The 18,124-nt window shown below is 37.0% G+C and overlaps 1 protein-coding gene across 4 annotated transcripts in view; it reads right to left on the bottom strand.

The window, feature by feature from the left end:
- The window catches only part of PTPRZ1 (protein tyrosine phosphatase receptor type Z1), a 135,602-nt gene that overhangs the window by 23,921 nt on the left and 93,557 nt on the right, over positions 1 to 18,124 (bottom strand). For 2 of the 4 annotated variants that reach the window (XM_058804925.1, XM_058804926.1), the window contains exons 11-13: positions 12,708 to 12,751; positions 6,576 to 10,146; positions 2,868 to 3,012 (exon numbers count right to left, since the gene is read on the bottom strand). In XM_058804925.1, coding sequence (XP_058660908.1) covers positions 2,868 to 3,012; positions 6,576 to 10,146; positions 12,708 to 12,751 — 3,760 coding nt within the window. The remainder of the gene's footprint in view (positions 1 to 2,867; positions 3,013 to 6,575; positions 10,147 to 12,707; positions 12,752 to 18,124) is intronic. The other 2 variants (XM_058804927.1, XM_058804928.1) reach the window with 1 other exon arrangement.

Raw genomic sequence — 18,124 nt, 5'->3', positions numbered from 1 at the left:
GAATTTCCTCAAGCGCTGATTAACAATTTCATTTAAAAAACCCCCAAAACCAAAACCCAAACAACAGATGGTACAGAATTATTTTTCTGATACAAATCACTAAAGTGAAGAAATAAATAATTTTGTCTTTCTTTAACCTTGAGAGACTGGAACTTGTTGCTCTTGGTAGTTATTTGGTTTTAAACCAAATAACACACCTTTTGAATATTCTAATAAGGAGCTAATAGTGGGAACAACACAAAGCATTATTCATTTATGTGACCAGCTGAGATAGACCAATGGTTTTTCTGGACTACCATTGCAAAAGAATTATAGAATAGCTTCTTGTAAACGTAAGTGTTTTTTATGAACTTTAATAAGTGAAAATAATAGGTCCAAATTAGGGGGAAAAAAGTGCAAAATAAAAAGAAACATTAACATCTAAGAGCAGTTATTTCAAAACAAATGAAATCCATTAGAAAAATCTTAAAGAGTTTCTACTAATATTTTCCAGGCTTAATGAAATCTACATAGCAATGAACTCAATATTTTGATTTTTTTTCCAGTCTTTAATAAGAGGTGAATGTTTTAGCAACTTTGAAAGAGGGCTGTAAAGTCCTATCTACGATGCATAGTCTTTATGTTACATTCCCCTGAAATAAGAAATAGTTACTGGTGTTATCATAATGACAAGAGAAGTTTGAGGATTAACAATAAAAGAGCTCCATATTTTATTTTGTAGTACACAAGAAATACAGAAAAGATTAGATTCAAGGCAAGAAGATATTCTTGCTAATGGGATTTTTGTTTCATTTTGAAAGACCTGTTTTACAGAATTGTTCATTCCCAGAGAAAGAATACAAAATGAACACAATGTTATTTGACAAAAACAAGCTTGTAACGTGTAGGATTACTAGAACTGCATTGTACAATCTGGGTCTTTAAATGCATGGCCTTCTTTAGCAAATAGAAGAGATTTCAAATACTGCTCAGCATCAGGGATGAAATCCCTTGAAAGTTGAATGTGAACAATCATGTTGCATAACATGAATGACAAAAAAAGATTCTCAGAATGCAGGTGGTTAGCTGGAAATCCTGGGATGGAGAATAGAGTTATCCAACTAAGCATAAACTAAGAAATTACTTTTGCCATTATTATGGCAATTAACTACTACCTTGAAAAGCAGAAGAAATCTTTCTCAAGGTTCATCAATCAAGTGTCTTTAATCATGGCAAAGGCTAGCACACTTGCCTGGAACAAAGGATGCTTGAACTCTATTTCTCCAGCCTAGTCTGTTCAGGGATGGAATGAGTTCTGTCCCCATGTGGGACACACCCTGATAGGCCAACATAAAACTAGTGTCAGGAGACTAGCAGAAAAGTCAGTAAGCATAATCCTGACATCACAGCCTAGAGATTACAGTAGTCAGCAGTTTGGAAAGAGCCAAAGTTAATGGTTCTTCACCATTTTTTTTTTTTCATTTTAGATTAACCAGGGTTATTTGGGATGAAGGAAGAAGAAACAAGTTCTGGAGGCATCTGAAAGAAGATCTTTGGGCCTGTCTTCCCAATTCTTTGTACAGTCCCTGTAAGAGCCAAATCCTGTTCCTGGCTGCTAGTTTATGTGTTAGCACGGTGGAAGCAGGATCAGGCTCCTGACAATCCCTGAAATAGAAGTTTTTGCAATTATTTCCCCCTTCTGGCCCCACCACGGCATTTCCTCCCTGACAATCTATACAGAAAGTCTTGGGGCTGTGCAAGGGTTTTGAGAGCTTGAGCAGGCATGTCCCTAGGAAGAGTGACTTTACCTAGAACCAGTGGGAGAGTGCCAAAGCCTTGAGCAGTGCCACATACTGCCATATGGCTGACAGGGTTCCCGTTACATTTTTAGTTCAGACCAACTTGCAGTATTTCACACAATGCTAGACACAGTTTGGGGTTAGCATAAGGCAGAGGCCATCCCCAGTTAGCAATGTGAATGCAGCCACTCTTTTTATCCTCTCTGAGGGAAGTAATTTCAGCTGTATGGAAGAGATCTGTGCCATGCTAGCTGATCTGTTTTATTTTACAGTGTGGACAAAGTTTTTTCCTTTTACTGATTATGTTATAATGACTTCTAATAACCATCAATTCCCTTTATCCTACTTTTTTTTTTTTTTACTGGCTTATCAAATCATCAAGTCACAAAGAAACACATCCATGAGGAAACCTGAGCACATGTACACATGAAACACATCTGTAGTTATCCACTAAAGCTTTGAAAGACCAGAGCTAATTTTAGTTTGTCAGAATACAAAGTAGAATGACTTTTTAATCACAGAGCATCCTGAGAGCTACTCAGGAAGTGATCTTCAAACAGTTACACTATTATAGTATCATTAAACTAACCCCTTTCCGCCTTCCACAGAGCGTCAGCACACTCCTACAGCGCCATATGAATTGCTTATTTACATAGTCCTGTTGAGGACAATAGATTCTCATTCTAAATTGATAACTACCTTTTTAATGGGTAAAGGATTGCAAAGATAGTAAACAGTCCCATGCCATGATGTCTATTTTTCTTTTCCCTCTGGTTTTTCCTAGTGCTCTGTTTAGTCACTTGGTTTCTAGGCATGGATCATGAGTTATTGTTTACTAAGGTCTATCAATATGGGAATAAACTATTTGTAGTGTTTAAACCCTCTGCAAAAAAAAAAAAAAAAAAGCATCTGAGTATTTTGGACAGAAACCATTTTATTTTGTCATTTTTAAGACACTGAGCAATATGAAGGCAAGGTAAGAGACATGATCCAGTCTCCCTCTTGTAAATCAGCTCAATAATGCCCATCACATTTTTCAAATCATACCTCTTTAGGACTGAAAAAAAGATCAACCAAAATACAACTTACCTCCAGTAAATGAGAATACCCACAAGAATCACTAGACAGATAAAAGTCAGGGCTGATACGACCACAAGTGGTATAACTGTCTTCTTCTCTGATTCCAGACTCTCAGCTAGACCAATACGAGACTCATGGCTAATATTACTTGCCTCTGCAGTCAGAGAAAATTGAAACAGTCCAAGTTTAAATTCTGAGAAAAGCACAGCACAGTTGAATGTGTCTTATAATGAGCCTACTTAATATCACTTACCTCTGTTTTTTACTATGTACCGCAGAAAGTTTATACATTTGCAAACCAGCTTACAGAAGATAAGCAGATAGAAGGCAAAGCAAAGTGTTCAAGCTTATGTGACTCAGCCCTCCAGCAGTGGAAACTTCTCTTTGTAAGAATAGCAGACTGTTGTTAAAATTCAGAAGAAAGTTTTTTTATTTTAATCTATTTTATTAGCTGAAAGCCAAATGAGTTAAGAAATCTGAATACATAATATTGGAATGTGCATTGGAATTGATATTAAACTGTCAGTCATATAATGCAAATCACTTCTCTGGCTAACAGGTTAATATAAAAATTATCTTTCAAAAGTCTTTATGTGCTTGCTGAATTGCAGTTTAGCTTTCTGTATTTTTGTCCATTGCCCATTCTGCCCTTATAGATACATCCCACTTCCTTTGAATCCAATTGCCTCTCTCAACTATACTGGAGCCACACTTAAACGTCCCACCTCCATCTTTACAGGTGCTCAAACTATTATTTAGATATTGCTTTGGTTTCATATTTCTGTGAGCCATATACTGTTGGATGAGAGAACTATTTGGACATGGGAATCTGTATGAAGATTAAAACAAGATATTTTATAATTCTATTAAAGAAGGAAACACAATGGTGGACAACACCAATACTTTATTTTTAGCCTTGGTCATACCTCAAGAAATAAGTATTTCAAAGTTGTTACTTTGATGTAAAATAACTGACTTATTTCAATTTGTGCAGTTTACTGTAAGCATTATTTGAGTGAAAATGCAGAAATAAGCACTTTTGTGCTTTTTAGAATTAAACCCCTAGAATGTTTTCTGCTTTTGCGAACAGTCCTAATGCAATGAATTTTCTGTATAAGAGCAGAATTTTGCTGTACAGAAAACATCTGCACTCCATTGGGATTTCAAGAGACCAATTCTACATGAATGAAAAGCTTTTACACAAAGAGAGGAAGGAATGGAGTTGAATCTGGGGGAAAAAAAAAAGACAGCAAATTACATGCTCTAAATAGGATGTCAAAAACAAATGGCTTCACACAGTACAGAATTCCAGGCAGCTCTATTTTCTTCCATTTTCTTGAGTTTAGAGGCTTTCAGGACTTTATGTGCAAAAAGGTCTAGGCTCTAATTTTGCAGATGTCTTCTTGGTTTAAATTCAAAATACTCTTTAACACCCATATAAACCACTTCTCTTTAAATTCTGCAGCTCAATGGGCAAAGTAATTGAAATTGCTTCTGAAAAATCTCCAAGTTTCTGTTGAGTAGGTTAAAATTGGTGCTTCCTATTGATTCCAGAGAAAAACTATGTGTATGCATGAGAAAGCACAATATGATCCCTTTGAAACAGTCAGACTTGCTTATCCAACTCTGGACTAATTCACAGCATAAAATCCAATCCTATCTGTGTGATGACAGTGCTCCTTCAAACTTCATGACCGTATCCTATTAGGATTGTTCCTATGGGGAATGAAGTGCAGGCTTCTCCTGTAACAGGGGGTTTCTTGCCTACTTCATTCACTCCAATGATGGCAGCTGAAAAGGTAGTCTCAGCTATAGCAGATTTCTTTGATTTCTAATAACTGATGTATTTAGATCCTTTGCACATTTCTTTCTATTAATTTGTCTTAGTTTTTCAGCAGAAGTTGAAAATTTGGGTAGCCACAGAGGACTTATGGAGAAAATCCTAGTTCAGAACAAGCATAGTTATGCATCAACAGCTACAAGACTGAGAAAAGTTTAAATGACAATGTTTTTCTGTAATGGTCGCAATGAAAAGACATTTCACCAATTTCTGCAAAATCCATTGCAATGTATAAGTAAGTTCTCAGGTGAGAGGTTAATTTTTGTGTTTGCTGCATTTCTTTGTAATTTAATTAAGCAAATATGTCTTTGATTTACAGGAGACCATGTTAGACATGCTGAAATTGAATGTTCAGCTTATTTAAAGTCAATATTGGCATTGTGTGTTGGAAAAAAAGTAATGAACATGAAATGATACTGCAGAGTCTTTCAATAATATCTAGAAGACAAACTAAGTCCGTTGTACTCCTCCTCCAGTACTGTATAATCCTTTTTGAGTCACTATTGATAAAAATTCAAATGACACCCATTATGTAAACTCTAGTATCTTCTGGCAACACTCAGTCATACTAATAACATAGTTTTTGAAATATTAATGCTATTTTTGGTTATTTTTGGAGGAATGTTATGCATTTTACTCAAAGTGGTAGCTACTTACCAGTGAACTAATTCACTTATTAATTCAGTTTTGTAACACCTACCTTGTTAGGACTCTCAGTAATTTCAATGTTCTTTATTCTCTTTTAATTTTATTTTTTATTTTTCATATTGTTCTAGCCTCAACTATATAGAGTGTTAATTTACCTTTTCATATGAGTATTCTGTGGCTCACGAGAAATACAACCTTATGTAATTCAACTGTTTATTTGTTTGTAGGACTGGGCTGAAACCTTCCCAGGCTTTGTGAATGCCATTCCTTAATGGGTTTAGTTGAATGATACTGCCCTCTATAGATGATGCAAGTACATAACAGAAGTTCACTTCATTTTCTAAAACACCAATTCAACCTTGTTTGTTTTTTTTTCAAAGATCATAGATTATTTTTGGCTTGATTCTTTGATTTTCAATTCTCTAGCACAAGAAGGAATGAAAATTATGTGCCTGAATACTTCAAATTTTCCAAAGTGCATTTTTAAATACAAAGGAAATGTGTTATGAATTTTGACTTCTGACTTTATCCTTGGAATCATGGGTTGCAAATACTCTCACTGAATTTAAGAGGAATAAATAAGAAAATCGCATTAAACATAAACATCTAGAGGATAATCTGACTCTACATTGGGAATATGCAAATCTGGCACAAAAAATCTGCATCTCACTGAAATCTGAAAGTGGCATACACAGAGTAAAAATGAATGTTTTTATGAATCAGAATAAGACCAGCATCTTCTTCCTTGTTCGTCCTCTTAGAAAACACAAAAAAATGTGCTGCTGTAAGTTTAGAAGAGAATATCAGAGGCATATTTCCTCTGGTGGTATTTCCATACAGGCAGCACTATTCTCTGTACAAAGAACTCAACAGAGAGCCTAAGTCCCTCTCAAACTTTTAAAACTAAAAGCAAAAATTAGCACTGAAACAATTCTGCTATCAGATTTTGCATGACTCAACTTCTGCTGACAGTATGCATCTATCCAAAAGCAGACCATAATCATCTTACAAAAGAATATTTCAGGTGCAGTTTTAAGTAGCCAGAAGTAGCATTCACAAGATAGCCAGCTCAGTATGAAACCCTGTTCCCCAATGCTTCCTTAATCACACCCATTGGCACTGTTATGTTCTCCCTTTATTATCTGTAGATAAACCTTCTCATTCTCTATGGCACAAAAGTATCCCCTCACAGCTTCCCAGGGTATTTATTAGACTTATCCATAACTAACCTGCCTCAGAGATGTTGAACACTGATGAGTGATCACTAGTAACAGATGAGGCTGATGATTGTGATGATCCAGGAGTTAATTCTGAATTACCTGCTTCAACTGCCCCTTCAGTGTCTCTCTCATTATGGTCAGGAAAACTGAAATCTGTTGAAGTTTCATTATCATTAAGGCTATCTGAGGTACCTTGGCCAGAACCACTTTCTTCGTCACTTGTCAAAACAGCCCAAGACTTAGATTCTGATGTGTTTTGCAACTGGACACTAGAGGTCTGAATATGGTTCTCCAAAATTTTCAGGTTGTTGTGCTTCTCAGGTATCGCATTTGCTGTCAAAGTTGGTATGGATGTATAATTACGTCTGTCCATGGCACGGTTTATCTGACTGTCAGATGCAGCAGTAGAAAACTTCTCTTCTTCAGGTTTCTCAGAATGTGAACGTATAATTAGGTTACTCTGATCCTTGTTATTATTTACCTTTGTATTTTCATCCTCTACTATCATATCCTGATCTTCTCTATGGGAAGTGCATGAGATGCAGTTACTTACAGGGAAGGCATCATCATATTCATCGTAGTCATCCTCAACTACAGAAGACCAAAGATCAGTACTGGACATGACACTGGGAGACAACCCAGAGGATTCTCCAGAAGGAACCAGGAACCTATTCAAAGTTACAGGGATCTCACTTTTGGAAGGAACAGCTGTAACTGAAGTAAGTGTATTTGGTAAAGGAAGAGTGTGATGAACGGACACATCAGAACCAGAAACAACTGCAGGCATAGGAACAGGATCAAAACCAAGTGTGGAACTTGAAGAGACACTGTCAGCCTCAATTCTTTCAAAAGCACTTGAAGAGATATGGCTGTCTGTAGGAGTAGCTACATGTGATGATGTGTCACCTGTTAGGAAGGGAGTTGTTGCAGCATTCGCTGCCGGGGATGGAAAGGCATTTGTATTTTCTAAACTGGTCAGCTGGAATGAAGCATCGCTACTGTACAACGAAGGCATGACCTTCTGAACATCTTCACTGTTAAATAAACTGGATGAAACGTATCTCTCACTTTCATAAGAAAAAGATAAACCTTGAAGTGACGCTGTGGGCTTACTAAAAGTGTTTGACATCGTATCAGCAACAGAAGGTGCAGATGTAGAATGCAGCTTGCTTTCAGTTGTAGCAGTAACTGGTGCCATTTGATGCAATATTTGGTCAAATGTAGAACTATCTTTTCGAACCCTTGAGCTTTCAGCCAATATGGGATCACTAGGCACAACTGCAGCTGTGTTAAGCAGAGTGCCATCGCCAGAAGATTGGAAGGAGGACTGCAGTAATGCTTCGTTATTTAATGTAGCTGAGGTCTCATGAAAGTACAGCTGAGTCGAGGATAACATTTCGCTATAAGCAGGGACAGAGAGAGCTTGATCTGAGCTTGCACTAAGCATAGGTTTAAGCAAAGTGTCATCAAAGGCTGGAGTTGTAACATGCAAAGGCTGAACAGAAAGGTGCTTTTCTGTAAGTTTACTAATATCATGATCAAATATCTTAGTAGTGGAAAAAGCAAGAGAGACTGGAAGGATTCCCTTTGTGCTAGAAACAGGAAGTGGGCTTTCTTGCAGAGTCATATTCTGCTCAATTACAACATTATTAGAAACAGATGTAGAAAGTTCATGTATCACTTTACTTTCAGCACTGGAAGCCATTTCACTTAAAGAAGAGGAAATTTTCAGTTGTCTCTCATCTCCATATATAACATCACCTTTTTGAAGCATCTTATTAACATCACTAAACCCGGATGATTCATATGGAATCTCATCAACAAAATCAGAGGAAGAAACGTTAAGTACTGTCAAAGTATCTGTATCAGGCAAAAGGGACTCACTACCAGAGTATGCTTCAGACCAATCCGTGTCACTAGATAGAGAGCTTGTAGGCTGCAGCAAAGTATCAGCTTGTGATATTACAGAGGAAGGCTTATGCACCAGTACATTGTTATAGCTGCTAAATAAAGGATCTTGATGAAATACGTCAACAGAATCATGCACAAATTCTGCAGAGTCATAGGAAACAGTAAAGCTTTGGAGGGAGCCCACATTACCAGACAAAGCATAAGTAAGTTCAGACATTGTAGATAGTACATGCATATTTAAATCACTGCTGGATGGTTCAACTTGAGAAAATATATGAGTTCTATTATGACCAAACATCAGTGTCTCCAAAGCAGCATGAGTGGTCTGATGTGACACCACATCAGCAAATTGAGCAAGGCTTGGCTGTATTAATGGATCACCCACTGCCAACGTCAAAGAAGCATGCAGGGACACCTTATCGCTTGCAACAGCTGGAGTAGCACTTTGTGGAAACATTTGAGAAACTGTATACAAACGGTGAAACATTTTACTACTGGAGGAAGCAGAGGAAAATGTAAGCAAAGGTACATCATCATAGGAAGACAGGGTGGGTTCAAATGACACATCAACACTGGGAAATACAGGTGTAGCATGCAAGATCACATCACTATCTGATGTAGCAGGGGTAGTGTCGAGCATCTGAGAGTCAAACAATAAAGGGGTGACTAGAGGAAACACTTCACTACTGTAGGAAGGTTGAAGAGGTATCTCACCATTATAGACTGGCTGAGTTGTCTGAGAGAGTACCTCACTGGCAGCAGAAGCAGAACCATATTCTCCAGAGCTTGAAGAGATAGAGTGAGGTGATAATTCAGCAGAGGAGAAAGCAAAGGTAGAGTAATGTGGCAATTCTAAATCCGCATCTGAGGTGCCTTGTAAAACCACTGGGCTGCTGGTATAGGGCGCTGTAGTCGGCTTTAATCCCTCTACATAAGCATCAGTGTAACTGGTTTGAGACAGCTGCCCGCTAGGTGATGTATCAACAGACTGAGTTGTTGGATCTGTAGCGTTACGAAACCATAAATTTCCACCAGGGGAAGAAGTATGCTTTGGAGGCTCATCGGAGCTTGAGGGTGCTACAACTTCTGAAACATATCTAATGGAGCCTTGGGAAAAGACATCATGCACACTGATATCTGGGCTTCCTGAAGGAAGGGCATCTTCTTGGGAGGCCTCCTCTGTAACCAGCTGGGATGAAGAAGTGGTAGGAACTGAACTCCAAAAGTCATCAGATTCCTGATGAGGTTTAAAAGGAGGCAATAAGAAATCTTCGTCACTGTGGCCAGAGGTGGTTATTCTTGTTGGCTCAGTGCCTGAAGAAAGATATATAAACTCGTCTTCTCTGCCTTTGGTGGAGTCAATGAGTTGAGGAGGAATTCCAGTAATTGTTTGGGATTCCGAAAAAGGATCTTCCTCTTCAGAATTTTCACCAATAGGTGGAGAAGTAGCATAATAAACTGCTTTGAAAACATTATCCTTACCATGCAATTCTTCTCTTGTTAGATATGTATTTGTTTTGGCTTCACTGGGTTTTGTTCGCACTTTTTCTTGACTGTAGCTGGATGTAATCACCTGAAAATCTCTCCTCAATTGGTTCATTGTACTGTCAGTGCTAGGAGCTACTGCAGTTTCTTCATCCACCTCTGTTTCCTTTTCATCAACTTCATCCTTTGAAAAAATATCATAGCCGAAGACAATTAAAAATGTTTATAGACTTTGAACATGAAAGAAAACTGAACTGTAATAATACATTTTCTTGGATAGTTAAATCAAGAGGGGTAAAGCAAAACACACTTGAGAAGACTGTTTGTCTTAAACTAAAGCATTAACTGCAAGAAGAGATATCCTCTTTTATCTTGAAAAATATTACTTATTTGCAATAAAAACATTAAAATGCTGTGTCCCAATAACTTCTTCAATATTGCATTACTTAAATTGTGTTTGAGAGGCAAAAATCACTCACAATATCTATTTACTTTATTAAGAAGGCTCAATCTCTTTCCTAATAAAATGCAATTGTATATGCAATATATAGAGCTTAGATTGTATACACTGCAATGAAAAAATGTTTTTGCTATCAGAATGCATTAGAGGTTTGCACTAATATCCTGATGGTAATTAAACGGTAATAACAACAAGATAATTTGTAAAATATATTTATGACCTCAATTCTGCTGAATTATCAGAGTATTCTGGAAGAGTTCACGATCCTCATCAAGACTGTCAGCGTTTCACAAGTGTTGTGATCCATGTGCCCTAGTCCTGTTATGACCCTTTGTTTTCTGAATATGAATGACGATGAATAACAATACTTTGCACAAAATCTGTGTTAGAGTTTTGCCTTTTAAGGACATATCCAAAAGAAAAAAAAAAATGTGCCTGAATGCAATCAGCATTTAGGCAGTGCTGGAGGATCTAAGGTCAAATCTTTTCATCCCTTCTACAGCTTTCCCTGCACAAAATAAAAAAAAAAAATTATCATTGAAGCACCTAACTCACTCAGCAAGCATTTTTGTTTTGACTTAAACACAGCAGTCCCTGTAGTTCTGTGCTGTGTCATCATCTAGTGCTGCACCAGAATCGAACCTGTCCCAGCCCAACTCTGCCATCTAGATTGAGGTACACTTTCAGTTTCTGAAAGGACCTGATTTGACAGGCACACATAGCCCTAAGAGAGAGAGCAGCACAGGGCCTCTTGCAAAATAGTTTTGTTTTTTTGTTTTTTTTTAAAGATCTGGCTTGGCAATGTGGTGGAAATGCCACTGTTTGTTGTTCAAAAGCATAATGCTGAGAGAAAACATCCAGTAGACAGGAGATAGGCACAGTTATCAATCTAACAACTCCTCAGTTTCCACTATAGTTTAGGTTGAGTAGATCTCCCATTCCTGCATTGAGCAGGGCACAGCAGGGAGAGTAATGTGAAAAAGCAACAGCCTTTGAAGGAATACACCCAAGATAAAGAGCTGCTGAGTATGTTTTTGCCTGAGGCACTCAACAAACAGGAGTTGTGAGCCTTCACCCAGTCTCACCAGAGGGCTTTACCCACTAGGCTAGAGCTGGGCTTCACACTGCAGTCCCTCTTTGAACCAGGAACCCCTCATGCACTTAACATAAGGTGCCTCAGATGTCACTCTCAGGTTTGGATTTCATTTGAAGAACTAAATATCCAAAATGTAGGGACAGCACACCACAACTAATCGCCTTCAAACCTGGGCTAGACTGGACAGGCCCATGTTTCTATTTCTGCAAGGCAGTGTATGAGCTTTCAAACTTTTTCGGTTCAAGTAAAAATCAGTTGATGTTCACTGGCATGAAACAGATGCAATATAATAATCTAGATACACTAGAACAGAGAAATGACTGTGCTACTGGTTACTCAGTGTCCACAAATGCAAGGGAGGGTAAATAGACAGGTGAGCACAGGCTGTGCTATTTAACTAAAAGGATTTGTCCTGCAGTGAGAATATTGTGGTCATAGACTGAAACTATAAATTAAAAATTCTGAGGGATTACTTGATAATTGTCCTACTGAAGTAACTGTCTGTTACACAATTGGTATTAGAGACTGTTAAAAACTTAATCATGGCATTTGTACATCTCTCCTTCCTGAGACTCCAGAGACCTAGTTACTGAATATGAAGCCTTCAAAGGTTATCATAGGATCATTAAAAATTTTGTAAAACAGAGCCATACTTTAAAGTCTCACTTGAGTTCAGGAAGCAAATGAACCTCCAAGAATTTTTGAGTAACAGTTAAACCAACAGCGCACTGATGGCAGACACACTTGAATCTCACTCTTCAGCACAACTATTGTCCTCCCTTACTTTAATTTACTACATGATAAAACCATCACAAGTAAGGAGAAATCAAACTTCTCTTTAACTAAAAAGCCTAACACTGGATGGCAGCTTTGATTCTTTGATGAACAATTCTGTCAGACTTCACAGAGGGGTGATTGTAAACTGGTGCCCCATATGAAAAATATTTAGGAATATTCAGTGATATCCTTTACTTCACCATGTACCTCCAACCCCAGAGAAATACTGAGGTATCTCCAGAGTTATCCAGGGAGAAATATAGCTCAAAGGCTACGTACATATGTATACATAAATGCAGATAATATACTCATTTGGTGACATAGTTTTGTCAATTTTCACAGAATATAATTTCAGTCTAGTTGAAATGTATTTATCTTAAATACATCCTTAAAAAACAAATGAATGCTATACCTCATATTCTTCAGCTTGACTCAGTTCAGGAATGAGGTCAGCCTCTATAAAACAAAAATACACACCGTATCATCCACAATTTTAAACAGACAGAATTCTAAATTCTGCAAGGACTCAACTGCCTAATTAATATGGTTATTGAGACAATGTCAAAGATTTTTTGTAGGACTGTGTTTGGAGAAGTGGCCAACCCCCTGGAATAAGGACTAAGGGTAGCAATGCTCACTTATCTACACAGGGCACATTCTTTCAGCCACAACAGTTCTGTCTGGCTCTATTTTGATACCACTGGATTTGCACTTTTGGAGGAACCACATGTTGGCTGGGGAAAGCCAAGTTTACAAAAACATTTTCATGCAAAATACAGTTTAATGCAGAAATACAGAAGTGAGAAAAACAGTAAGTCTGGGGATCAACTATTTCTCTACATTAAATCTGAAAGCTCTGAAGATATTCTTGTAAATAATCTATTCTATAATTTTCATATAGAAAATTCCCCATTTGCACACCCAGGCTTGGGCTTAGGTGCTAGAGCAACAGCAAGGCCATCATAGTCAGTATTCAGCAGGCTGCATGCTTCCAGCAAGGCAGACCAAACAGATTCACCCTTCCCAGTGCTTACAGCCTTTTTCAATCCCCCACCCTACTTGATTTAATGTACAGACATAAAGCCAGTTGTATCACATCCCAGAAACAGTCCCTAATAAACAGGTATTGCATGCTCTGTGAAGAACTACTCTAGAGGCTTTTGAGGCCTACCAAATTTTCAAAAATAAAAAACCAGTTGAAACAGGTTGAAGAAATTAATTTCCTACAACCCAGCTGAAAATCCATCTCTCCAAATTTAGAAGTAGTCTCTTGCCTTTCTTTCTCTCCTCTCAGCCAAATGCAGTGTTATACTTCTGATGGTGGTCAGCAAGAGAGGCTTCAAAGCAGGTTGAAAGAACATTGACCTCTCTGCTAGGAACTGGCTCAGCTCTTCAGTGAGGAAATCTAACACCCCTTCCAGAGCACTAATGCACCTTATTGCACCTTTGGTCCACAAAGGTGGATAAGGTATCCATTCCTTTCTAAGGCTTTCTCCTAAGCCATGTTCTAGCACTCTATCTGCGCACAAGTGCTAGCACATATTCTGAGGGCTGATTTGCACTAGGTGAAAATGCCAATCTCTTAGCCTGGAGAGCAATTCTAACAATACCATCACACACAGCTCCATGTCTGCATTTTCTCCACAATGCCCAAATGTAGTTTGTTCAATACACGAGGATGAAGATTCCATCTCTGTATTTCTCTTTTTTGCAAAGTCAGATGGAGATCTATGACTTGTATTCTCTTTGGTCTATCCATATCTACCTTTCAAAACAAATTAAGATGTGCTATATGCAACATACACTAGATGAAGTTTATCAAACTAATAAGATCAAACAGCATTATCTGTAGGTTATAGCATGCAAACAAATTTCCACTAAGAAATGCTGCACAAAATCTTCACAAATTATCCTTTAGTAACAAACATCTATAAATTACCAAACACAGAACTGACCTTTCTTTAGCTAGATAGATAAAAAAATTATCTTACCTCTGGCTCCTGAGGCCTAGGAGGCTCTGGGAGGGTGGGGAGGGGAGTGCAGGGGAGGAAGGGGTGGATGAGATAATGATATTCCCTGGCTTCTCAATGACACAAATCAAATATTGAATTTAGTCTGAATGCTTCCCCATAATAGATCCACACCATGTACGAGGTGTTTAACAGACTTGTCTGAAATGTGTTTTTATTACAGAGGAATTCTATCCATACTTTTCTGTGGTTAGTATTCTTGAGTTGAGATTTAATCAGACTCAGTCAGAAAAACAAACTGTAGTGATTGTGCTAGAGTATACAGTAGGATACATGCTCTCAAATTCCACCAGCAGGAAACTACAGTTTCTTGCTGTTTTCTCAAGGAAGAGGCTTTAATATACATACATTATATATAAATGCATATATATATATATATATATAAAAGAACCTCTTTATTAACAAAACCAGTAAATCTCCAGGAACTTTATAAAGAATATTTAAATTTAGATTTAATATAAAATTTATTTGTCAAAAGTATTAGAGACACACACTTACAGAAGTTCTGTTAATCCTGCTGCTGAGCTTTTGATTTGACAGGAGATTACAGAAACATAATAACATCCCCAGCCAAGGTGAACAGCCACACCCTCCATAAGGTTGATGAACAAGCTTGTTTATTTTTTCTGAAACTACATATTGATTATTCTATAGTATACAATTTAAAATTATTAAATAATTAGTTAGAGTTCTGTAGAGGTCTTTTCCTAGTCCATTTTAATGACAGGTTAAGAAACAGTAGAACAAATACAGAGATGTAACTATTTCCCTACATTTTTTCAATGGAAATATTAAAAAAATCTCTTTAAACAATGTGATTTATAATCATAGAATAAGGCGCACAATATAAACTCTTTTCATTTTTGTACTGACATGACATAAATGGCATGGCAAGAACAAAAGTAAAGCCTGTTTCTTTTGATTCAATTAGTTTTCAGATTTCTACTTTTATCAGTACAAAATTAGAAAAAAGCATCCCCTAAATCAGACATTTAATAGATGTTTAGTGATTTTCAGGACAAAAATCTCAAGGATGAGTTACAAAAAGTTGCACAGTTAGACCCTCACAAAGCATTGCTGACAGCACGAGCTGCCAGGCAGGAGACAGCATTTGAGAGCTATGTCCCAGCATGCCAGGGTTTTTTTTTGACAAACACCAACAAAGGAACAGGAATGGGAAGTTACATATTTTTCCTTTCCTGTGTCAGCAAAAGCATGTAAGTACCACCAGTATTAGCTACACAACAAACTACTGCACAACCCTCAGCTCTTATACAGATGTTATCTAGAGAGTTGAAGCACACATTTACATAGTTATTCAAAATCCAATTTTAATAACAAATGAAAAATTTGTAAATAAAGGTTGGATTGTTATCAAAGCTGATTAAAATGTGCTGTACATAATTCCCTAAATTTTGTGGCAATTTTGTGGCTACATCATTTGTGCACTTGTTGGCTTTTACTAAGTGAAACTTTTTCCAGTGAAACTAACTGGAAACAATTTTAACCTTCACACACAGTGTATTACAAGAAGAAGGGTTGCAATTCTGAAGAGTTCAGGAAAAACCCAGAGAGCAGAGGTCTCCACTGTGGTGCCTTGCCCAGTGTCATTACACCACAGCTCCTGAGGCTTCCACAAACCGAAGCAGAGACCCCAAAGAGGTCCTTCATCTTACAAAACATCGCTGAGAAAAGAGCCTTGGATCTGTGGATCAGCAGAGCCTGCAGAGCCCTCACTGACCATATGGGATGCACCAGACTGGGTGGGGAGAAGGCATGAGAAACACTCTCTTGCAAGTATCTCAAAAGGAAAGTCTAAACCAACAGTCTTGAGCTTTTTGAATTCCACAGCTCATTAGAAGTGGCCACTCCAAGGACAGAATTCTTCCTGGAAAAGGGCCCATCTAATGGCTCCACACAACTCACACCTTGCTCTAGCTCTTAACAGGAAGACTGATCTGGAGGTGACTGTAGTGAATTTCATCTTAATTAAACTGGATTACTCAGAGTAATTCTTGAAAATGAAAGATTTAATTTATGCTTTATGTGTGTCAACTTTATTTCATGTCTTCACGGTGAAGATAACTTTTCTTTCATAAATTCCCAAGCAGGAGCTCCAAGAAATCCCCTTTTGCCTCAAGATCTATAAAGCAGATCACAAAATCAATTTGATGTTATAGTTGTAATCAGCAAGCTGCTCTGAAGAAATCTTTCTTATTAGATATCTACATTCCCATATATCTGTTTTCTAATATTAGGTATATTATAATTAAATATGAAAATATTTGAAATATTTGCAAAAGTTAATTCAGGTGTAAATTATTAGTAAAATTAATTATGCAAATAAACATTAATGTTAGAAATTAATGGAAGATTTTTTCCTATTTTAAAATTTTATCCAGAGTTGACTCAGCATGTAAAAAACTTACTTATAGAGCAATGTTCACTCTTAGAAATCATACTAATTACATGAGAGGAATTTTTCCCTGAATATTCTTTATGCAATGCTTTCAGAGGTATCACTGTGGAAGTGCCAAAAGAAAAGAACCAAATTAGAGTTAATAACTTTGTGTCCATTTCAGATAAGAAGCATGTCAGTGAAACTTTTTTTTTTTAAACAGGCAAATATTCATTTCAGTATTTAATTTTTATTTTAAAATTATTTTAAAATAAATATATTTAAAATTTTTATTTTAAAACTTACAGCAGAGACACAGCAGTAGCAAGAGGAGGATGGTTTATCTCTGGATATCACCTACACTGGGCTTTGTTTTGCAATATGTGTTTTCAGAGGTTTTATAGCTGTGAATGGCAGCACAATACTGACTTGATTTGTTGTTAAATGATGATAACACTATGCTGCTTATTTGTCATTCCATGTAGAAATGGATGTGGGGTATGTAGATGAACTCTCATCTGAGAAAACTCTTCAAACACAAACCCAGTAAATTCTGGAAAGTAAGTGGAAGAATATACTAAGAAATGAATAAAAGGTAGACAGAAAAGTGAAATGTCAGGCAGAATGTCAGAACCTTGCTGTGGACTTTTTAGAAAACTAAAGAGAAATATGAAAATTCCAGTAGATACTAACTTAAGACCCCAAAATACATTATTATTGACTTAAGACCCCAAAATACATTATAGCACTGTGTTTGAAAGACAAGTTAAATCTTTATTAAAAATGTGTATGTACTATACCTGATGCTGTATCCTCTTCCTACAGAGAAACCCACCTTATTATAAGCCTACTACCCTTATTAGTCCAGAATTCATGTGGTAGAGATTGTTGAGAATCACACTCTCTCTCACTGTAACGGAACGTGGCTCCCTTGAAATGAAAAACTGGCCTGTTTTCCCAAGTTCACCACAAGATCACTAATGACCTTGCTGTAGCTAAACAGACATACATAAGTATAAAACCGTATTTACAGAATGCATAAACAAACAACAAAATACAGGCTCTTAGATTAAAAATAAAAAAGCTCCTAACATGATCAAAAAACATTTGATTTTTTCTATTATTAATTACAGTGTTCTTAATTAAAAACAAAGCCCTCACTCACTTTCATAGGAACTGAATCTGATGCTAAAACTTACACTAAATTTAAGGAATTATTAGGATAAGATCAAGCTTCATGCTACAGTTTCAAGTTATTCCATATTTACCAGCAGACAGAAGAAGCAAATCTGGCTGTGAAATCATTAAGATTTGTTTGTTAGCCTTTTGATTCTTTTGCGAGGCAGCATTAAGAAGCAAGGGAATTCCATCATCACAAGTCTTTGAAATCAAACTCCAAGT

This window comes from Ammospiza caudacuta, chromosome 5 (assembly GCF_027887145.1).
Source record: "Ammospiza caudacuta isolate bAmmCau1 chromosome 5, bAmmCau1.pri, whole genome shotgun sequence".
Classification (NCBI taxonomy): Eukaryota; Metazoa; Chordata; class Aves; order Passeriformes; family Passerellidae; genus Ammospiza; species Ammospiza caudacuta.
The sequence above is the reverse complement of the archived record's forward strand: the minus strand, read 5'-3'. Positions and strand labels throughout refer to the sequence as shown.